The sequence below is a fragment of the Varroa destructor genome, unplaced genomic scaffold (assembly GCF_002443255.2).
Source record: "Varroa destructor unplaced genomic scaffold, Vdes_3.0 BEIS01000003.1, whole genome shotgun sequence".
In the NCBI taxonomy this organism is placed as follows: Eukaryota; Metazoa; Arthropoda; class Arachnida; order Mesostigmata; family Varroidae; genus Varroa; species Varroa destructor.
This window is the reverse complement of record NW_019211456.1, coordinates 46267734-46292024: the sequence shown is the minus strand read 5'-3', so window position 1 is coordinate 46292024 and position 24291 is coordinate 46267734. Positions and strand designations below refer to the sequence as shown.

Sequence of the window (24291 nt, the reverse complement as noted above, 5' to 3'; positions counted from 1 at the left end):
AGGAAACGTGCTCCCATAGTTGTCCTACACGTCGTACGGCTTAGTGAGTTGTGCGTCCTCTAGTATACATTCTACTTTTGAGTTTTGCATTTCGGGTGTCGAATTTTAAGATCGATAGCTACAGCTTACTCTCTTTTGATCATTTAACTACTTAATACCTGTTACAATCTTGATGAATTTTACAGCCATTTTCCTCATGCATGCCTTACCGGCATCTATATAAACAAAATGTTGGACGGAAAACTTTCGCACATCGCTTAGAGGATTGGTAAAATACATGAAGACCACAAGCGCTACGGCCGTATTTTGTGAATGCCTTCTGTTTACAATGTTGATCCTGGAAAAGCTGCCGCTAACGTTCATTCGCCTTATAATATTTTCGATATAGAAAGCTACAGATCTACGTATTTGATTGAAGACCAGTCCTTTATAACCAGGGAACATCAGGCAGGACCGCCTCATGTGGTCTAGTTTCATATTTTTTAGAATAGAAGTGGACGACGCCGGCTAATTAACTTTTATTTACAGCTGAGGAAGTAATATTTAGTAGTCTTAGTAGATAATCGATACTCAATCGGCCTCAATGAGTGCACTTTGCTTTAAAGGTATCAGTGTTTTTTCCTCCACTCTTTGGGTATCGCGGTACCGAATATTACGCAGCGAGAAATAACGTGTATTTATTTGTCGCTTTACATGTAGCATCAATTTCGATACACCCCAGGTATTCATTGCTCCCTTGCGCTTGGATGATGAAGCTTAGACAGCTTAGGCGCCTAAACCTCTGGTTAAAGTCGTCGGTTTAGGCCCCGCCACAGACATATACTACACGAGATGTATGATTAAATAAATAGGAAAAAGTAACGGGTACCGTAATTTTTCAGAGTAGTCATGAAGTGCAGATGCTCTGCTTAAGTTATCTAAGATCTGTGTTTTATTGGTTCCTGCAGGCCGCAACAAGCAGTCCCTTAGGTTGGACGTATAGCGTTTGTTGTGTAGCCGAGCAATGATACTCTATCGCTAAGTGGACCGAGGCTTCTTCTTGGTCTGCACGATTTCTTTCGGGGCACTCTCACGGCAATTCCTAATCAAGATTACAGTTATTTCTCTTTGTGTGCAAACAGAGCACATAACTTCGGACACCTCTTACCTGTTTTCTATCTTAGTTGTACGTGCAAAATTCCATGGAAAAATTGGTGCATGTCCTCAGTTGTCGGAGCGCTGCTAATGTAAATTAAAAAAAAACAGCATCGCTCATTAATGGATTTCAATTTAAGCTGGATAATACATAATAAGTGCTGACAGAATGAAGTGCTCATAATCATTCTTATGCGTCTATAAAAATCAGTATCGATCTTGTTGTGACAAAAATGATTTCGCAAATCATGGCGATACGAAAAGAGATCATTGTAGCAGAATGTTCCGAAGAGCTTCTTCTATAATTCTCACATTACGGGCCAGGCGACAGTACCCACGAACGAGCCCTGTGGCCCTACGCCAATATACAATCTAACTAAGAAAGCCTTTCTTCGTTGCTTTATGCTGAATCCTCAACGCAGCAATACTCGGCATCGTTCGTGTTTTGTGTAGTCATCCGGTTTCACTTCATTACACGAAATGGCAGTACTAAGCACCGGAAACCCGCAAATTCCCGTTGAATCAGAGTATTTCCTGCAGGACATCAACTCGATTGATATAACCGAAGGCAGAGACATGATGTAGACAACGCATCTTCTGCCCTGGGTCGTGTATGACAAAACTTATCGAAACATGACACGGAGAAAGACAACAAAGAAACTGGCATATGAAAAAGTCTCTGGGCGTGTACTATGATCGCTTGGTAGATTCTAGCGAATATACTCAACAAGTAAAAACTTTAACTAGAACTTATTTTATAAGCGCTTCCTTTCTGCATCTTTTTGGCCTTTCTGCAAAGGACTACTTGGTTGGGGCCGTGTCAATCATTGGCGCTATAACTATCGAGTAGGGCTTAGTACGGCTTTATCGTTTCATCGTGAATTAATAACCTAATTTGGCTATATAATTAATTCGGAACGTAAACGTCACAGCTCACTCTTGAGTGCAGTAGAAGTTGGTATATTTAGGATTTTCATAAGGGAATAAATCATGCTGAAGGTAGCTCTGAAAAACAGATCGAATTGATAAAACTATATTTGCTGGTATGACAGAGTCGGCAGATGTTGAGGTTTCTCCCATCTTTAGTGTCCAACGCTATCAAGCATATGGAAGGTGTCAAAGTGTAGCCTACCTATGATCCGTTCTCAAAATAGGGCATGTTTCCGTATAGTAGCATGGACTGTGAGACAGGTCCTATACATGGGTTTATTGTCGATTGTGGAAAAACATTCTCAGCGAACGCATTAAGGCTCTCTCTAGCCTCGATGAACTGACATGTGACATGCTCTTGAGGGTAGACCACTAGGAGCTTCCAGCAAGACGACGTGTATCTACTTAGTAATCCAATAAAAATTTCTCCAACGGCTCGCACCTGCGTGTTCTCTGACGCAACCGCTGCCTTTAGTCTGCAAATAGTTGGAATGACTTAGAGTGGCCTTTCAAAGTTATCGAAGACACGTCTCAGCTAGCCACTATTTTTCTAATGGGAGTGTAGGCAGGCAGTCCTGTGATAAAAAATAAGGCATGCATTAAGCAGTGTATCTTCTAGATTAACATGCTATTCCTTTATAATGAGCAGGGTTATAAAATCTGGCATTTTAGCATAAATTTAGCTTTTTATTTTTCGAAGTAGTGCACGTTCGGCACTTCAGAGCAGCAAGTAAGGGCGTAGATATCCAAGCTGAAACTCTCTACGTGAATAAAAGCAATGATATCATGTAAGAACTAATTTATTATTGGAATGGCATGTGTATGACGGATGGCTTGAATTAGCGGTTTTCTGAGTCGGAAATTCAGTCTCTGTCTCATAGCCGACTAAGTGACGGTTGTATCGACGTTCATCTAAAAGGCTTTTACATTTTAACTCAGCAATGGCTTAGGCAGTAGCAAAAATGTTATAGGAAGTTAGTTTGGCATATGTGTCTTGTTCGAGTGTAGGTATCCACTCTAAGGTTTCACAGGAATGGATAGACAAACGAATCAATGACTGGAGGTGGAGAGTTTGTTACTAGAGAAACATACAGGAAGCGTTCCAAGCCAAGGGTCAGCTTTGAGAAGACTAAATTTCCAGACGATGTTAAATTTTTATGTGTAAAATATGAAATATGTGATATCGCTTTCTGTTTGTTCAAATTCGAGCTGCTTTTTAGGTAGCCTGAGAAAATATCGCCAAGTTCAAAAATGTGCGCCAATTTTTTTGCCACCGGTAAAAAAATATTGATGATGGTAGTAATGTTCAAGTATATGACCTACGATTATCGACGTTTACCGTAACACTGGCTAGTGCTCTTAACGAATAAAAAGGTCGAAGCGTCACAGATTTATGCTCAGACTAGTCGTAGCTTATGAAGAATTTTGCCCTTAAATTTTAAAAAATTCGTATCTTTAATCAGCTTAAATATGATAAGTGATCGAATCAACCAGCAACGGTAAGCGTGCTTTATACTACAAATACACAGAGAAGCATTGTTCTAATGAAATGAATAGGCGAAGCTGTATTGCTAACGCTACTGTATCAGCTGCGCTTTATTTGTATCTATTAAAGTAAGGAAATTTCTCAACTGTCGATTCTTTTGTTCGAAAAATCGCTATTTAGCTATTGATGTCAATATGGGTCATGTACGCACACTTTACCAGGTACTGATGGCTCGATTTAACTGTGGTCTTTAGACTTTTTGAAGCAACTACCATTCAAAATGGTCGCATTTGAAAGCCGTAAGAAATAAATACCTTTGACAAGCTACAGGTTTGTTTCCATTAGTAGTACTATTTCGTCTCTAATTCTATTTATTCTGTAGTACGACAGTCCGTCGATGTAGCTGGTATGGGATCGAGGGTCTAAAATTTAACGCTATCTATTTGATGGAAGTGTTTGTCCTTTTTTTATGATTTTCGTTCGATCACGACTTTGTCAACGAATCGAATTCTGCTCACAGAATGAAAGCAGGGTCCCCTTAAGCCATTTAAAGCCGCTCATTTTTTAAGCGATGCTGGGTAATTTGATAGAACTCGTAAGAGCAATTCAAAAAAGTACCTTAGATCCGATACGTGTAGGTGGCTTTGACCGTGTACAGGGCTTTTCTAAATACTGGACAGCCCTGTTATATTTGAATTGAATACAATTGCTGGCTTTGGGATGAACAAGAAATCGATAATTTACCATTACGGTCGATGAATAGCCATGGGCCTGTAAATCACCACGCGGACTGAGATATCTGTAAGGAGCACCATGGTGCGTATGTGTGTGCATGTGCATTTCTAAGTATTCGATACGACGTTGGAGAGCTGTTACTCGTATCAATACATGCGAATGAATCTGGTCCACGTACTGCATTGATTAGGGACGTTCTCTAGCAAGCCTGCACTCCCCTGAACCACATGGAAAACGTAAGTTAGATAAACGTACGCGTACCGTTATCTTTGTGTAGCTGTATCTGAATAACAGCTTATTGCCGTAGTGTGTAGTAGCTATTATGTATAAATTCACTAAAACAAGTGTTTCTAGCAAATACAAGAAGAGCCGATACGTTAGAAGGGGCGCGATACGATCCTATCATGCATGCATGCAATCAGCCTGCTTAACTTAAGTATTCGTTTCTAATCCTGGGTAAAAATTTCTTTTCAAAATGGTTCCATAAAACCTAATTCTTATAAGAATCTAAAGAGAAACTTGTTGACCCAAAACGTCTAGAACCAATGTCGCGCTACATTCGGATCAGCTTTATCGGAACCCTGCTGAATCTTCTAGAATACTACTAGAGAATACCAAAAGGAGGTAGTTTGGTAATAGGATATAGCACAAAGGACGCCAGCATTAAGTCAACCAGTTGTGGAGGATGCTTTTAGGTATCGCGTCTTAAGAATATGGGAACAGTTGACCTATTTCGTTTGCCCAGTCACATGATTCATTCTGTTCTTTCTTGCAGCGAAATTATATCAGCATTTAGAAAGTAACGTAAATACATATCTACACGCACAGCTATGTCCTGGAACTAAGTGGTCCTGGACTACGTAAAAAATCGCAATATAACAATATTGCAACAAGGCTGAGCTGATTTTGTCAACCACTTGCCAGAATCTTCCTGGTCCCTATTGTCTTCCCTCTAATTTTCGGAACTCGATATTTGTTTCTTTTTTTTGCTTAAGATATATTCATCTTGTTAGCCAAAGGATCATCTCAGCGTCGTATCCTCTTATTCGAGTGTGCTAAAAGGTACTCCTAGTAAACTTTAATAAATACGCTTACGTAAGGAGCTTTGGTGAATCTCGTTTCAAAGGCTAAGTTGGTTCTTTTCTACTCGAAAACGGTTTGGGCGTTGATAAGCGACTGTAACAGAATAAGTTAGATACTCTAATAGCCGAGCGCAGTGAGTGTTATTTCAACAGTCAAATAGAAGTTGGCTGTATATAAAAAAACATACTTTTATTTGGTATCGCTCACTCCGAACAGTGGACGTGTTCAATGGCGTCCCATCTGTGTCGGGCAAATTTGCTTTATAATAAAGCAAACAAACCAGTTCACATTATTCAATCTGACAGCTTCAAAAAGACTAACTAGTATTTCTGATATTGAAATTGCCTTCTTTACCACTGCTTCATATCGAAAATGTCAATGTTGTTTAGGTACGCTAATCCCTCATATTGACCCGTTATCGTTTACACCAGCTACAACATAAACCACATACATATATATGGTCTTATATATATATAAACTTATATACACATATGTTGAATTCGAGTCGATTACTTCGTTTTTGAGCTATAGGACAATACAGGCCTACTTCATGAGATCCCTTGAAGAGATATTAAAACTACCAATCAGTTATATGCAAGAAATGTCTAAACATGCCGTACATAATAACTGATCACTAAATGGATCCTTGATACGCAAGCGGTTGAACACCGAACTTCAGCCTTGGAAGCTCACAACTCAGGCCGGATTCTAAGCTTCCTCCATTATCATTGCGCTACAAACATAGTTCAATTTCGAATGAATATTCGGGATTCAGCTTATCTCAACGAAAGAACAAAATACGTCATCAAAACACTCACACACACATACACACATCCACCGGTGCCACTTTTTCGGCGTTTGTGGTTGATCTTCGTGAAGGTCATCAATCTGTCTGATTTCAGTTAAGCGCTTCTAAGAGTTAGCTATAATTGTTTCAGTTTGGCAAGCAAGAGTATTTCCTACAGAACGAAAAGATCTGCCTGTCTTTTTCTAAATACGTGTAACAAGAAACTAAAAATGTAAATATATGTGGTGGTCCATTAACTGTCTGTCGCTCGCACTTATACCGTTATGATATTCACCTGTAGTACCATAAAGGAGCGCTTATATCTGTGACAAGGGTTGCCTCCGCACGTCTCTAAAACCTGTCGTGTACATGACTCACAGTCAACAAGAGTGACAAGATCCCCCGCCCCGGGGGTTGAGCAGATCAGCCTGCACCTGCCCGTGGCGCTGGTACAGCTTCGCGTTGACTACAACTAGCGCTATCCTTTATAGCCTTTTTTCATCCTGATATATTAGCACTCATTATATAGGGGAAGTTTCCTATTTTGTGCGTATGAAAACGACTTCTAATTATAGATGGATAGCCTTACCTGTAAAGTAACATTCGCATGCTTCAATCATGCGTTTCCACGCTAAAGTGCGAACCTGAAATCGTTTTGTTGTTGTTAACTTTTAATAACAGTTAGTACATCGTAAACTTCACCTCCCTGCGTTTTTCCTACGACAAACAACACACAAAATCATGCCGATTTCTTTGTTTGGACAAGGCGGTAATTTAACACGAACACACCTAACCATCGGCAACAATGCCATTTTTTATTACCGATGACTCAAACCAGAGGCAAGACACTGAATTGACGGTTTGTTGATAGCAACCTTTAGTCATTGAACTGGACGAACGTCGACCAGCTGTAAAATTAGGCCGCTAGGCTGTAAGATAATACAGATACGCCTTCTGTAACATCGTTGTACGCTTGTCGGTAGCCAACTAAAGGTGGCGAGTGTTTGGCGTGGTAGCAGCAAATACCAATGCTAACCTATACCCGGACGACGGCTTAAAGCAGTTCCGCTCCTGCTGGACAACAACAGAATAACGACGGCGGACGGAATAGCAATCAAAGAATTTACGCTGTTCTAAGTGTCGTTCTGCAAAGAAGGCGTTGTTTTGAACGCGTCGAACGATAATCTCCTGCTGCCTTACAGAGCCACCTCCTTACTTTCACGTTTGCATAGGACATGCACTATAGCTGACCCGACGAGGCACCTTTCTATAGGTACAAGCCCGTTTCCAAACGAACGTGATTACCAAAAATATATAGGACTAGCTTCGAGTGACTAGTCAGACGTGGGGTGTTGGGCTGATTGTCGCGCGCGGATAGCTGTCATGTGTTGAGAACAAGTGGAAATTCAAGTCAACATTTTTTTATCGTAGAGGAATTGTCTATTAACTACCAGTACAACGATGAAAAAAGGATGGATAAGTGATGGATAGAGAGTTTGTTTTTGAACCGCTTATTATTTGGTTGTATTGCTACAACTGGTAGAGGAAACGTAAGTAAAATGCATAAATAAGTTTTACAATAATGGGGACGTTTACTGGAGAGCTGGGCGTCAATCGGCAGCGGTCCGTGCTGGTTTAGACCTCTGTGTAACGTGTCGAGCTCGTATTTTGTACGGGCACTTAATATGTTATGGTATTTATGTGTAGCACAACAGGTTTTCAACAGCCGAAACGCTGACACTGGAAAATTTGCTTACATTGACTTTCAGAATACTTTACATGTTAGGCAGCAACATTAGTCAGCTTGCTATCGTTGAGCAACTACGATCGCGTTATACGAAGCCAGCTCGGCAGGTACGGAACTAGCTTCAAAAATATCTCAGGTTTGTTATTGGCCGTTTTACGATCACTACTATAAACTGAGATTCAAATGAGCCAGCGCCGGAAATTAGCTGACCCTATACATTTCCACTCGAAAATTATACACGCGTGGAGGGCAACAAATCGACGACTTTAATAAACGTAGTTGGACTAGGAGCAAGAGTGCTAGTTAATTAGATGTTGCTCTAGTAATCGAAGTATACTTAAACAAAAATACGGGGCAGTACGCAGTGCCCTTATTGAAGCCATATTGCCATTATTGGCAACCCCATGTACGGCAACGCTACTTTGTGATCCAAGTGAGTGTTTATATATTTTGAAAGAGTTTCCATAAAACGGTTCTATAAGCGGTAAAGCTAATTCGCTATCAATACTTCTTCACTTGAATTAATTAAATCTACAAAAAGGAAGTATCCGTCTGATACCATCTCTCTGAGTCCATTTTAATTAATTAACTATGAAAAACTCATAATCAATGTTTTTTGTTTTTAGCAATTCATGATGGAGGGCTCGGCTCGCTAGAACGGTAAGCAATCACCTTGTTGCCGTGCTCCTTGCCCCGTTGATTTCATTTGTTTTCTGCCGCCAATAAAACGTAGCGTGTGCTCAAGACTCAAAAAACATTGCTATGATATAACTACGTTCCTTCAATTGGAAAAATGCCCATTAATCGTCTCGTTTGTATAACGCAAAAATCATTCAGCTCCGTATCTGTGCCCTTCGCATGGTCTTTGTAATATTTCCTTGCAGATCATTTCGGAGATTTTGAGAACCTTTGGGCCATACACAATGAGGAAGAAATCAGGTACTCATGTAAATTGCCGAGTAAACATGTAGAGGACATAATTTGAATTTCACTAATCCAAACGTACTATAACCAAATTTCGATTGCAACTTATTCTTGACGAAAAAGTAAGCAGGGTTTTTCATCGAGGCCGGTGTGAGAGGTTCTGGTCAAATCAAACCAAGCTTGCTTGAGCGGAAGCTAGGTGGATAAATGAACCCATATGAAAGAAACGAATTTAAGCCTTTATGAACGTAAACGTCTGAAGGTTCCGTGTGAGATCACCGACTGTATACAGTTGAAGACGCCGGATTCTTAGTACGCTTTCTGAACTTCACTCATGCGTAACTATGAGGTCTCCTCTGGAAGCAATTTGCCCATAATAACAATGTGTAATCAGATAAAGACTCGCGTTGTCTTAGTTGTAGCTAGAAAAAGCGGGTAATCGTACCACTAACGCCTTTAACCGTTGTTCTGGCTAGATATTGTGCGCGTATAATGTTTTTAAACTGTGTATTAAATGCACATTTTTCAGTGGGCTGTTACTAAAGTGGACGAGACTTGGTTACTTAGGCGTAACTTGAATTTGATTAATTTTGGTTTGTGATTATCAACTTAAGCGGCGTGAATTTATGTTTCGTATTCGACGGAGGCACACTTCGTTCATACTAACAGCTAGCCGTCCAAAGGAACTTTTATAGTATATATCTCTATATTAGATAATGTAAAGCACGAAACATTTGAGTATCAGAGAGATAGCTTCTAGTGGTTCCTTGAGCCTTCTGATACTTTCAAGAGAAACAATGAAGCTTGTTTACATTTCGGCACCCTGTTGTCTAAGTCATTTCTAGAACCGAATGATCCTTCCAAAAGATTTCGACCTAAGCTACTGTGATTATAGAATTTTATTTATCAAACGGATCGATAATCATCTGAATGGTAATAAATGATGCTTACTATGTGATTGTAATGTATTTGTTAATGTGTTTGCCTTCCTGTTAAAAATGGCCACATGATTGAGATGGGTAAACCGGGATACAAATTTGCTATACGCTACCGTTTATAAACTCTCATTAGCGCTCAGAAAATAAGACTGAGATTCCCCAGCTTTCTTTTAATAATACTAATAATAACTTATTTCACGTTTCGGTATTGTCCTGAAACTTAATTTCTACCCTATCTCTTTTTATAGGGCCTTAGAGTAATGTGAGAAGCAGTGATTTCTTGGTAAGTTGTATTTTAATCGCCTCCAAAGAAAGCGTCGTCAAGTAGAGTTGATGATGTTTATGACAAAATCGTTTAAGACAAAAGTTTGAAGCGTAACAAATATAAAACTGCCGTATCTTCATTTAACGTCTTTCCGATTATTATAGAGATACGTTATTACCTCTGTATTGAAGCATGCCCCGACCATTCCGGTACCTACGTTATATTATATTTGATAGAAAAATAAGCGGCCAAATAGCCCAATCTCTACTTGAAGGATGCGAGTTTAACACAAGAAACGTCCCTGAGGTGACATAAACAGAACCCGATCATCCATAGCATGAGTAAACAGGAGCTCAATATTTAATCGGCATTAGATATGACATTTAAACACATTTGTGTTTCTCCCCTTGTGGGCGTTTGTTAATATTTACGACGGGCTTGCCAGTTTGTTTCCCGTCCGTCCATGTGGTTTAGAATTGGCAAGTGGTGTAATACCAATACCATTATTTCTTTACTGTTGAACCAAAGTGAAATAATTCCAGAATGCGAAAAAATTGCAGTCTTTCAGCGTGACATGTATTAGACCGACAATGACTTTTATCGCTAGAGGAATATTGTTGGGCCTGTGTCCTGTGCATGCTAAAGTCATTCGCGAGCGTGGCCTCGAGGTACAGAAATTACCACTTTAGCATTGACAGTCGCTGTGTGGTTGTCCGCCACGGCGGAACGTATAATCAGGACAATCAGAGTTGGGCCTCAGTAAAATTTAGTTATTGTTAGTTGACCAATGACTTGTGCTCGTCATTATATATTATAATATCATGATGCAGCAACGTCTAACCAGCGGGCATCTGCTGACAAAACCCATATGCACCAAGAAATTACAAAAAGCATTACCGCTTATCTTTTTACCTCCTTGGACGACCGCTGGGGCAATAAACGATACTTTCGCACTCATAACCGTTTCCTTTAAACATTGACCAATGGCTCATCTTGCTTGCCTAGAACCAAACCATAATCTGCATAGTACAAATAACACACACTTTTAGGAATATTGTCCTATGTTGAGGCTCTCGAATAGTCATAACGACAATTTGTGAGTCAAAACTTTATCGCCTTTTCATATGATGATTGATGCCAAAAAAACTTAAGAACATGTATTCAAGGCAGGCACATCAGGGGACAGGCTATCATATTCCTTTCTTTCCTCTCTAGTTGACATAGGCCAAACCGGCACTGTCGTACTTATCGAGTCTACTCAAACAATACCAGCTAGAATCAGCTCTCTAATAATAATCATTTAGGACCTTTCCAGCGAAAATGCATGCAGGACAATACTGTAATGATAGTCACAGCTTTAGTTCACTACAGTTGGTGTATCTTGAGCTGGTAACTTGTCCTAAAATTTTCCAACAAAACATTAGCAAATTTGCAATTGGTGGCAATTGGAAATTCAAGTAAATTTCGCTACGTTCTGCTAGTAATCGGCGAACGATAAAGCATCACTAAGGGTTCGCTAAAAGAATAAATACTGTTTCATGAGATTGTATCAGCCCATCTCGCGGGTAAGGTCTATTTATTTGGCCTGTTCGCACGCCGATTTCACCTGGCTTCAGGCTCGACTCTACAGATACACTTTAATGAATCATCGGCTGATAGTCAGCTCAAACTACAAATGTTTTTGGAATATATAGACGAAGAGCAGCTGAGATCTGGAGGAGGCGATCAGTCTGATTTTAAACATGGTCAATCCGCTTGAAGCCAATGCAGTCACTCCTGCGGACTATAATAGCATGGAGGAATGGCGCAGCTGAAAGTTCATATCGAACGGTAACTACTTGCTGAAGCTATATTTGTTTTGATTAAAATTCAATACTCGGATTAATCGCATGTTATCAGCTTGAACTGTCTTTGACTGTTAATTGTAGTTTAACAGTCACAAGTGCCTTTCAACCGAGGCTGCCCGAGAACAGAATCTCCTGACTCTGGATACTCCTGAACTCTGACAGCGAATTTGGACCAGTTTGCTCCGTTTCGGCCGTGGTATATTTACATGATTTTATATCGTGTATTAAATGTGTAGCGTCAACCTTAGTCAAGCGCTATCTGCACGAGCTTATCGCAACAACAAGATGAAGATCTGTTTAAATGGACGAGTTACATGTAGCGCTGAAAATAAGAGAAGAATGATATGTATATTGGTTGTGCTTCCGCCCGCTAGCCTTTACGGCAAAGTCCTAAATATTATCACATAGGCCATATGCAGGTAGATAATTTCCCAGTACTGGCTTTGTTATTTTAATGGTGTCTTCTTGGCTGACCCCTGTTTCTGCAGGAACTATAAGTACATTGTATCCCAACATATTGACACTCGAATTCTTCACAAGCGCTTGATATATGCCGAACTTGTTATCACATTTCTGACTAAAAAGTCCAATAACGTTTTTCATGAAAAGCCTATATTGCCGTCAAATATCTTCTAGATAAAAAAAAAAAAGAAAAAGGCCTTGGTGGAAAATGCGGTAAGTTATTTGGTTAAATAAATCCATGACCGGCATGCCCAGCTTAAGCGCACTGAATAGCCTCAGACAATATTTACCTTGTAAGTTGTATGTTTATTCTAGCAGATATGACGTTTTTGACTTTTTTTTTTTGAGATTTTTTTTTGAGATGAATAAGTAGCACAAAACAGGACGAAATTTTGTAGCGATCTTGCATATACAATAACAAGGATAGATACAATTTGCCAATATGCCTATAGTAAGTTGTTGTGTAATTGTCCCTATTTAACCACCAATACTATCTAAATGAAGCTTGTTTCTACAAGAAGTTCTCTGCAAAGCGTCAAATGGTATAGGGCACAGGCGTTATTTAATGCCTCATTTTTTATTTGAATCCAGAAAATGTATAAGGTATTAAACACTATTGTCCCAATTATAATCTTTATACGCACCTTATGCGAAGTGCCTTCTCCATATGGAACCTAAAAACTGTCTTTTACCATTTTATACATAATATCTGTACCAATTCAAAAAGAATGAATGACGTCTTCTACTAATAACTCGGGGTCACCCTTCGATTGATCTTCCTTTCCCGAGGCCAGAATCAGTCCTGCAGGCCATACTTGCTGAAACCGTTAAAACGTCAATGTAGGCCTTGTTTACTAGGACTGCGCATGTCAGTTAATTTACAATTTTCCAATACAGCCAACACAAGGCAATAGGTACCTTCTTTTTTTATTATAGTCTTTTCAATCGAAAAACAGCTAACGAACCTTTACTGATCTTTCAGAAGATGATACAAATTAAGGATGTTGCCTATTCACGTTGGAGACCCCCGATACGGGGCACGCTACCAAGCTTTATTATAGGTAAGTCTTGTCTTTTTTTCACGTTGTTTACAATTGCAAATTGGAATGACCCCGATATGTTGATTATATGGCAAGCCTTTTTAATCACCTTTGATTTCCATATAGAACGATACTGAAGAACGTATCTATTTACCATTCTGTACAAAACGGTCTCGCGTCTGTAGCATGAGCGCTACTCAGAATTCAGCTGATTGCTTTGATCCTTTACAAACATAGTCTGTACACATCATCGCACAAATATCAACTATCTTACATTTAAAATTAGTGTTGTTATTTGTTTTTACGTCTGCTGCATTTCTTCCTATTGATATCGTTCTATTGTCAATTGCTTATTAAACATAGCATTTTTGTGACGATAATCGCATGACTACCTATTTTACAATACAGTGCTATAGATGTTAGCTTCTGCCTTCTTTATTGTTGCCCTGTATCAAACTCTATCATAAAGTCAGCGAGTCTACCTAAGCCGAATTAAATAAGTATATGAATAGATAAACGGAGAAGCTAATCAACTACGCCTGAGGGACACATGAAGGCTGCGAGGCTGAGCGTGCGTACCTAATGGTTTCGAGCGGTAGTGTTCAAAAGATTTCAGAGCCAGAAAGGTATAAGGTAGTTCAAGCCGAGAGTCTGCCAAGGAACAACTAATATATAACACACTATGGGAAACAAATTTTTGCGTATATATTTGCTGGTCAACTTTAATGAAAATATTTTTTTCCCACTCTGTTGTTACCTTCTACCTTTTGGTAACTGTCTAGTAACTTTATTAGTTTTGTTCGATATCCGCAACATTGCTTTCGACTCAAAATAATGCCTTTTTTTTTTTAAGAAATTGTAAACTACGGTTCCACAGGCTTTTTGTATTGCTTATATCCTCCTAGCTATATTATCGATCCTTTCCCTCATTTGTATTCTCAGTCTAACTTCGTATGTGCTTTCGCTCAAGCCGCTCTTACCCGAAAAGTCCCCCACCCAAAAGCATGTCGGGGACGCGTAACGACACCGGATCGAATGCCGGGCGGCTGCCTTCTATATTGCGTCCAGGCTATTTGAGGTGTGGGCGTTCTTTATTAACATCGAATTCACATATGTCACTATAGACACAAATGACCTTTTCTGCAGTTCCCCACTGACTGTGAGTACCGCAGGCAATAATTTCTACATATTTCGGGATATATGAGGATAACACTCGGGAAAAATCTTCACCGATATCGGCAGATTTGTTCATTGGTTAGGATCCGCTCATCGATCCTACTAATTTGTAGAGCCTGAAACGCCTAATACAGTTGGATAGCCCCAGATCTACGCATTGACGAGCTCTGTATCAGTGAGGTTGTACTTTACAAATAATGCAAGAACGTCCTGTTAAAAAAACACAAATTCATCATTTATCTGCGAGTTGAGCATGACACATCGTCATGACTAGGAAAGTTTTAATCGTACATGAAACGGGCTAACTTTTCATGTCGAAATTGTAATAAATATGATTTACTTAATTGTTAATGTGTTTTTATATTACACAAGCATTCTTATTTTACTAATAACGATCTGATATCATCTAAATATAAGTGAGCTTTGTACCAGGACACCAATATTATTGCTATTGTTTGTTTTAGGGACGGTGGTCGGCTTTTCAATGGCAATGTTTATTATCATGGTTATGGAAAAACCCATGCAACCAATTTCGTATGGACGATTTTTACAACTGCAACAGGCAATGTTGCAGCACCAGAACGGGCCACATCATGACGATTACGAAGATGCTGAACTTCTGCCGGGCGAAGATGTCAAAACCCAGAATTTTCACGATCACAAACAAACTTGTAAGCAACAACATGCATAACCATAGAACACGGATCTCCTATTGTAAACTGAATTGCGAGTGCTACTGTCTCATTAAATTGAGGTAATGAAGATGATGTGTTGATCTGGCCAGCTTATCTCCTGATAGGGCGCTCGGCCATCTAGATCTATAACAACCTGTACGTGTAGTATTTAATTTAATAAGCAAGATTTATTAAGTTCTTCGGTAAATATGTAATGATAAATCAGCTACAGGAGGCCGTGTTGAAAATACATAAGAAGAAGCAATGTCATAAGTGTTATATATATGAAGTGTTATAAGTGAAACGTTTGCAAGTGAAAACTGATTTGGCTTGGTCGAATATCGGTTAAATAATATAACCTAGCAAGCTGTAACGTGCGATGTACTTGTATAGTTAGTGTCCTTTATACGTTGCACCCATCACGATAGTTTCGAAGGCCAGGGTTAAAAGGATGTTGAAGTGTGACGGACACGTCCTCTGAGGTACATTAATTTGATAGAGAACTGAACTAACACGAAATTGAGAGTCACAATCGTAAAGCTCTCAAATTATTTTCCTTTTGATATATCTCTAGTAATATTCCAATGTAAACCGTATATATATATATAATCACAATAAGAATTGTGAAAAGCTGTACCTACAAGGGTTCGTCTACCAAAGCTTCCCTATTCGTGCTGGTGTATTTTCTTGTTGCTTCTTAATCCCTTTGGGTTTCTTGCTCAGTTTTATTGGTAACTCGCGTATTACTTTTTGTGTATAGTACTACGCGGATGAATTTCCGAGGTTTTCCCTTAGCACAGTTGAGGCAGCTGGCATAAATTAGTCTGCTAAAAACAAACACACGGATGAAGCCAACATTGTGGTGTACTAATTATGAGTTAGCTAACTATTTACAATGATTGTGCTATTGTTGTTTTCAGATAGTGATGATCTCAGCGAAAAGGTACGGGTTCTTTGTTGGGTGATGACAAACCCCAAAACGCATTCGAGTAAAGCTAGGCATGTTCAGTTGACATGGGGTAAACGGTGCAATATATTACTGTTTATGTCGAGCCAAAAAGACAACAACCTGACCAATGTGGTGGCCCTGAAGATGGATGCCGAGGACCGAGAGCACCTATGGCAGAAGACTAAGCTTGCCTTTGAATACGTAAGTGATTATTTAGTTAGTTGAAAGTTTTTTAGTTCCGCCCAAAGTTATTCCGCTTTTTACAGTTACCAGCAGCGGTAAGGCTCTAGTGATGCCAAAGGGGTTGTTGTAATTGACTCTTTCGGGACTAAAGCTATACTAACCAACGATCCCATTTGTTTATTGGGACCAACCCGTAAACATTCTAAATGGGTCTCTCTCGTGAGCAGTTTGTGTAATTTTCCCTTTCGAGTTTAAACTGAGAAGCACATCAACCAATACTTTTGCTTAAATTCGACTGCTCTCTGTGAGCACACAGCTGTACACGAGGCGCAGAACACAATTTTGGACATGTCGCGCCGACTGATTCTGATTTCAAAGGCGCTTTTTCGCTCGGGATGACTTTATTTGCTTGATAACGGCCTGGTAGAACGAAAAGGTACTTCCATTAGCGCTGCTATTGTAACTGAAAGGTAAAATATACCAGACTCCATCGTAAGTAATAATTTACAACTCGTAGGGAAAGTGTAAAAGGTTGAGAAATGAATAGTTTACCGATGAAAAACACTGCTATGAAATCCTGAAGTTTATACTGGGAAAGTTAGGTTTGCACATCTAAAAAGCGTGATAGCTACAGTATTTGAAAAGCAACAGAACTTTCTAACAAGGAAAAACTTATCGTTCGGCAAGACAACGCTCGGGCATACATAGCGGTAGTAACTAGGGTTACCGTTACACTGCTGCATGGTGAATCTTTGATGCACCCATCATATTCATCTGAATTCGCACCTTTCAACTATTATCAATTCTGAAGTTTTCCACGACCACAGGAGGCCTTGTCAAAGATGCCATGTTGTCTTTCTAAGCTCCGCAATAGCAGTTCCTACAAACGAGGTATTAATTATTAAACGGCATTAACGCGGTATTCAATTGATAGCTGAGTCGTCTATATTTGAGGTAGACAGTTTCTGACAAATGAATTTTGCTAGACATCAGACTAAGCCATATTTCATATTATCAAAAAAGACTTTATGGTAGGCTTGTAAAAATTTTTTGTCGCCTTATACTTCCATCCCAGGGTGCATCGTTGCAAGGGGCCGGTTAGCGCTCTTGCAAATCGCTTTCAAAAGTATGACTAGGAAAAACGTAGTGCCTTTCAGGAGCCGTCTGTTTGTAACATGCGGCCTTTGTGGTTTCTTTAAAAAAATTTCTCATATCCGTACGTTATATTACACAACATTAAGAAACGTAACATAGAAACGTAAAATGGAACTTCTCAAAAATGAAAATTTATGAATTCAACTAGACTTATACGATCTTATGATATTTTATTGTTAAGCTGTATGTACGAAATGTTTGACCGCGACCAGGAAAGGTGAAAAATATAATTTGGTTGATTCAAGATTTGGGACTCAAAAAGGACTCATTAGTTTTAAAACCTCTTTTTGCTACGCGAATCGCGAAATCGCACCTGAAGTATTCCTTTTTATAGTCTATAATAATAGCAACTTTCGATTCACTGGACTGGATTTGGTATACAAAATCTTATTCGCTTTTGTTCGAATCTGATCTTCGTCGTCAGTATCGACCCACCGTTGAAGACAAACGGGCTGCGTTTTTTAGGCTGAAGATACTAGTTTTAGACTTAACAAGCCGCTGTTGAGTGCTATCAACAGCTGATAGAATGTCTAACGGCAGTACCGGGCGCACAGTTCGAAAGCCATCAGCTATAAGGTCTTCGCCGCAAAGGCCAGATGGTAGCTTTTTCTATTTTGGTGAAAAATGAATAGACGTGTTGAAAAATGCTGTTTTCCGTTGCCCGACGTACCTATCCGTAATGTACGGACTCTAGGTCGTCAAAGGGGCTAATTGGAAGTCGACACAAGTCCGTACTGAAGGTAACTAACCTGAAGAATGCCGGAGAACGACAGCAAGCAAAGAACAAGCTTTTCAGGTTTGACGCTAGGATGATTCGTCGCATACGTTAGATCTTCAAAGCAAGCAGACGGTAACCTCAAGTAAGAGCGGGCTGCATCAGAGTGTGCTGCTCGGCACTAATCGGTAGATGTGCTTCGCAAACGCTCCTATGCCTAAGCCGCACACGCAAATAGCCCTACACTTCACCACAGCCTGACTGTGATAAAAATTTGCGATTATCCATAACAGAAATTTAACCAAATTTTCGTTTTGTTGTCTTCACCAGACTTTGGGAACATCACAACGCAATCCAGCAGTTAGATCATACCCAGGATAAAAAAATATTATCCATTTGTCCAGATATAGCTAGCTGGCTAAAACGGCAATAATAACTAAAAGTGAAGTCTCATTTGAAAAGAGATGATGTAAACGACGATGCCCTTCGACGATTTTCATGTCGTCTATATTGGTTGCTTTTGCTCAAACGGCTTCGACCACTCGACCTTATCGACGACGCAGATTTTATCAACTTGTGTTCTTCAGCTCCTGTATATATTTAGCCTTCGTTGACGAAACACGTTTAACTTATCTTTGATATAGTGCAGTTACTCCACGTCCAGTCTCTGGTAGAATCCTTATATGGAAGCATTGTAAAAGTTCCATGAATTCCATGATACCGGGGTGCGTTACCATGTGGAAGTAAGGTCAGGTGAAACATGAACAGTTAATTCTTGTTGGCCTGATTTCTCTTAAGTCTGACAGAAGCTGCTGAACCTGGCGCCGTATTAGAGATCTGTAGAAGTACAGACAGATTCAACTGATGACATCACCATGACGATTCTGATGAAGTACCAAAATTTATCTTTACCTTCGATCAAACCGAAGCCATCCAATACGTCCGATAGGCTGTTCATGATGGACAACAATTAAGGTTCATCTTTAGCGCGTACGCAGTTCGGCTAACTTAAAAATATACTCATTTTACTGTAGACAAGCTAAAGACGAACGCCCAAAAAGTTTTATATGCACGTAACTTAGCAGCGGTACGCAAAGTAATTCGTTATCTAGAAGTTATCCTGCAACTCATTTAAATATGTACTAATTGTGCTGCTACGTATTGATATGTTTACATTTCTCGTGTCCACTTCTATCATAACCAATTGAGTATTTAAGCTAGCTCATGTTAAAATTGATTTTTGTATCAGATGATGCCTATCAAGTTTCTGATACAGACCTCATGCTAGCTATTTCTTAATGGGAACACGTCAAGAGGATTTGCCCTTAGTAAAGAAATAATGAAATCTAAAGGCCCTCTTACTTCCAAACTTGTTCATATCTTGTCGAGATTTTCCTTAGAACACCGAGAAAATAACCTTGTGGCATTCGAGCTCAATGATTTGCTGTTCGAGAACATGTGTTTCGTAAATTTCGTTTTCAGAGAGACGTCTACCTAGCATAGTCAGGCCTACCTATTCGGCTAATTAACATTGGTTGTATTTTAGGCGCGCCAACTCGTTCTCCTAGCGTGTGGGTCCTTCACAATCAGGCATCCGTTTTGAAGACAGCAAATGTGCTGACAGCCTTAAAATTTATATTAAGTGTCCATTCATTTTATGCGAACGACAGGGCGTGTAAATCTACATTTTTTTTTATATAAGATATTGCTCAGCCAAAGCAGTGTTAGCCTTTGTCTCTATTAAAGCTGAGATAGGTCTTAGAAAGGTCGACGATTGTAATGTTGAAGCGAGACGCCTCCATCGGTTACGTATGAATAAAATAGCTAGTGCATGAGTTTCTAAATGTGTTATTTGGATTTTAAGGGCTGTTGCGATCGATACCATAGGTAATTAACGCATTAAGTTGACCGATATTGACGTAATAATTAATTGGATTATTTACCGAACAGGTACACAAGCATTACCGGGATATGGCTGATTGGTTTCTCAAGGCTGACGACGACACATACGTGATTGTTGAGAACTTAAGGTACTTCTTATCGAGACAAAATACAACGAACCCAGTTTATTTTGGGCATAAGTTTAAAAGGCATGTCAAGGAAGGGTACATGAGCGGCGGCGCCGGCTATGTCCTGTCGAAGGAAGCTCTTGATAGGTGCGATGGTGTTCTAATTGCTTTACTTTTGCTAATTATATTCTGCATTTTAGCCTGTCAACCAGATCACCCATGTTCAAAATAAAGGCTTACATTTGCTATATATAGATCTATTCATTTGCTGTTTGTTTATAGTCAAATACCCTGTAATAGTGATCTTTTTTGTTGCAGCAAATTTCAATGAGATTTCCGTAACGGCTCCTCAGGCCAAATTCCGATTATGAGTAAATTGTCGTTGGTCCCAGAACATCCAAATGTGACTGACGAAAATCATCAATCAGGTACAGGCTCCGTCGTTGTGATCGATGGCGAAGGCGATACTTTAACTCAGTTCTGTTCTTTGATTTGTTGAGATAGCAGATTTTTTTTTTATCAAGATTGGCCTTATTCAGCCTGTCGCGCTCTTCACTCATGGCTATGGCTGAGCCCAAGCAGATGCAGATGTCTATGAAGCGGAAAAAAGTGGACGAGACACGTTCGTGGCTGGCCATTTGGCCTGTGGCCGGTGTTTGCCGACTGAGTAGGTGGCCGCCGTCAGCTCTTCCGTTTTTAGTGAAATCGATTACTATCGAGTGCCACAATTGTTTGTGGACCTGTTGCTGTTGCTGTTGCTGTCTGCCCTATCCGACTGTTGAAATATCTGAAGGTGCCCTTGTGTTCATGTGTATTTGTGCATATAGTGCGGATTGTACATTTATCCGCAGGTTTTGTTATTTGTTCTCTATCCTTGTCTCTCAAGCATCTGCTATAGCTGCGGGCGAGCGGTTAACAAATATATGTACTCTACGTTGTAACAGACGGTACGCTTGATTCGTTCCTGGACGAAGCGGCGAAAAAAAAGCCAGTCAAAATGATGTACTGAACAGACAAGCAAGCGGATGCAATAGGTCGCAATTATTCGTGGCGCATCTAGAGAAACCCCATCGCTTATCATGCCACACTTCAAACAATAACAGGAGTAAGATGGCTTATAAAAGGATATGATAGTAAAAAAATATATATTAATGTATGTAATGGAGTCCATGTTCCATTGGATGTATCATATCGACTTTATGTCCCAAGAGGCACAAAAATACAAGGCATTTTTGGGTAAAGTCAACTCTTTCATCGACCAGCGCTGAACATGGATAAAAAATTCTAGTGGTCTTCAATTCCATAGGAAGGTCGAAATATTTTAACGATCCGTTTGGCTTATCAAGCAAACAGGTCATTGTTAAAAGTAACAAATATGTTTTAAAAAGAGTTTTCTAACGTCGCTTTTTACCAAATATTTCAGGTAGAACTGTACAACTTTTGGGTAGTTGTATTCACATACTTATAAATCTTGTTTAGTCGCCTCCGTCTGTTGCCCTTTCCTTTGACAGATTTGCGGAGGGGCACAAAGATGCCTGTAGAAAGGATCCAGGCGGAGCCGAAGACGTCAATATGGGTGAATGCCTCGCGAAGCTCGGAGTGGAAGCTGGCAATTCTCGAGATCAGTTCGGCGGTGAGAGGTTCCTACCGCTGAGTGCTCCGGCGCACCTTACGGACGGGCTACCCAGCTGGTTCTGGAGCTATACAGCGTATAAACAGAACGGTGTAAGAAGTTTTTAGCCTGGCAGCTGCCATATTTTGTTTGTTATGTCTTTATTATGTGCTTTGTTACATTTTGAAGGCTGTAGCAACCGTGACTCTAGGAATGAAACTACATAGACGTAGATATAAAATCAGGCTTCCTGTTTACTTCAAACTCTTTGGGTTTGCATGTGACGACTATGTGCTATACCGTTTTGGCTCACTATGTAAAAGCAGTACATACATTCTACTCGCATAGTTTTGTTCTTGTATTTCGGTTTTGCCAGGGCGAAAAAAGTATAAGCGACTCGGTCATCTCGTTCCATTACACTGAGTCGACGATGATGCACGTGATAGACTTCATGCTTTATCACATACGGCCCTACGGAGTCTACGCATGGTACGAAAAGGAGCAAATAAAAAACGAACCCAATCGACCCTTTGATAAGGAGTCGTATTAGGCCAGCAGCGATTCTTCAATAGATTTGTCGAGTCTGGCTCCTTTATTCGCAGCTGCGGTAACACTTGCAATGAATTATAAACAGAGAACAAAAGTTGAGCTATATTCCTGAGGGAGCAACATATGGTTAGCGCCAGAATTTACGAGAACTTAGAACGTCTCGAACGATCAGCGAAGAACTATTCTACTCAAGGGCGTCCAAATTACACTTGCTGGTACATGTTGAAATGATTGATTATTGTAAAACCGGAAGTAAACTCAGCGTGTACTCACCAAATTCTGTTCCTTCGATCAGTAGAGGTTTGCTATCGCATGATACCACACAGGTGACCACGAAAAAGAAGGCTGTTGACTACGATATCATCGCAGTATTTATAGACGATAACCGAAAGGTAATAATTATTTATTTATTTATTATAGGATAACTTTTTTCGTACACCGTTTTACGTTTATATGAGCGTATATATTATCATATATAACATTACATTAAGCACAGATCGTGCATTCTGCTGCTGAACGTACGTTTAATTCCTGTATACGTCGAACGTAATCTGTTGTAGGTTCTATATACAGCTAGAAGTTGGATAATCATACTCGAATGCCCATGTGTAATAGAGTGAAGAAATCAACGAAATACTCTCAGAATGAACAGCCGCTAAATGATAGTCCTATAGCGTTTTCCTTTGTTGATTAGAGGCAGGTGTGACGGTTGTAGATTTAGGGTTTAGGTACTACTATTAGCAACCTTGAATTTTTTCGTAAACTCTGTTTATGTCTCTTATTTGATAGTTTAATAGTAATAAAATAACCTTTGGTTTCAATTTAACGACGAATGAAATAGCATTATTAATCTCGATCCAAGCAAATACTACTAATCTCTAAACGTTCACGGCTTTGTAAGGTCTTTGTAAGGAACGGCTGTAGAGTGCTCGTTTCTGCCGGCCAACGACGCTGAGACGGTTCATTTCACTTTGCTGGCAGCGGTGGAATAGTTGGCGATATATCCAAATGCTCGGAAAAGTTACCTGAACGGCTGCGTGATTGGCAACTTCTTCGCGTTATATTCGACGAAAATAAACCCAAACGAAGCATTAAAAGGTACGAACTGCTTACGGAGGAATGGAGATTAGGTTATGAGGCAGGCGCGACAGTCGCACATGGTTTAACTTCAAGATCGTTGTAGGGGAGGCGTGGGGTAGCTTTAAGAGCTGTACGAACAGTTGCCCTCGGTAGAGGCCAACCCGTCAAAGATGTTGTTGCCGCTGCAGTAAGGACAGGGAGATGTTTGAACGGTCTACGCGCGTTAAACGGGCACTGATGAATAAGCTGTAGGTCAATCCGAAAATCAGCGTGTTCCTGGCAAATGTCGGAAAAACAGCATCGGTCGGCTTTTTTTTTTAAAAGCATCGTCCTCGTACCCTGAATTAGTTCTAGAGGTCTAAGCTTACATGGCGGACAAGCTTAGCAACCGTTTCCGGAAGCTTACAGAGTTAGAAGAAATACCAGTTGCTGTCGTTGTTCTGGAAGAGGGCATGTCAGTGGCCTGAATTCGTGGGTAGGAGTTGAGGGCAGACAAGGCAAGACACCGAAGTGGCAGGCTACAGCTGTATTAACACTAAGTCTGGAAGGCCGTCTTTCGGGGGCACCGATATACGCCTGCCGTTGAAGAAAGCCTGTCTCAGTACATTGATCATTGAGGGTAGTCTTAGCCAATTATAGGTAAGGTGCGGTAATACAAGTGTTCCAAAATATATAAAATCAATGCTTGCACCTTCATCGACGGTACATTGTATAAGTTTGAGGGGATCACGACCAGTCCTGCAAAAATCAGGTGAAGCATTGATGTTTGTAGCCTACCACAAAAACGTTAATAAAAACATAATCCGATTGA

General features: G+C 40.0%; 1 protein-coding gene and 1 long non-coding RNA gene across 45 annotated transcripts in view; one reads left to right on the top strand and one right to left on the bottom strand.

Annotated features, from left to right (window-relative positions):
• LOC111248265 (uncharacterized) overlaps positions 1–7165 on the bottom strand; it is a 24222-nt gene extending 17057 nt beyond the window's left edge. For 3 of the 8 annotated variants that reach the window (XR_015324186.1, XR_015324187.1, XR_015324188.1), the window contains exons 1-2: positions 7031–7165; positions 6745–6799 (exon numbers count right to left, since the gene is read on the bottom strand). This is a non-coding gene — a long non-coding RNA (uncharacterized LOC111248265). Of the gene's footprint in view, positions 1–6744 lie in introns of all 8 variants that reach the window. The other 5 variants (XR_015324181.1, XR_015324182.1, XR_015324183.1 and 2 more) reach the window with 3 other exon arrangements.
• Positions 4498–24291, top strand: LOC111248263 (glycoprotein-N-acetylgalactosamine 3-beta-galactosyltransferase 1-like). Of its 37 annotated transcripts, none has more exons than XM_086984176.1 (10): positions 7254–7428; positions 7925–8009; positions 8529–8562; positions 8787–8841; positions 13321–13399; positions 15019–15225; positions 16149–16378; positions 20181–20386; positions 21751–21964; positions 22228–23065. In XM_086984176.1, the coding sequence occupies exons 5-10, from the start codon at positions 13324–13326 to the stop codon at positions 22399–22401; spliced, it is 1107 nt and encodes a 368-aa protein (XP_086840302.1). In that variant the 5' UTR covers positions 7254–7428; positions 7925–8009; positions 8529–8562; positions 8787–8841; positions 13321–13323; the 3' UTR covers positions 22402–23065. The 37 variants fall into 37 exon arrangements, 34 of the variants coding, with proteins under 34 accessions (XP_022656037.1, XP_086840288.1, XP_022656033.1 ...); XM_086984174.1 differs by lacking the exon at positions 7254–7428 and adding an exon at positions 7491–7705; XM_086984170.1 differs by lacking the exon at positions 7254–7428 and adding an exon at positions 7491–7705 and having other exon boundaries at positions 7925–8038.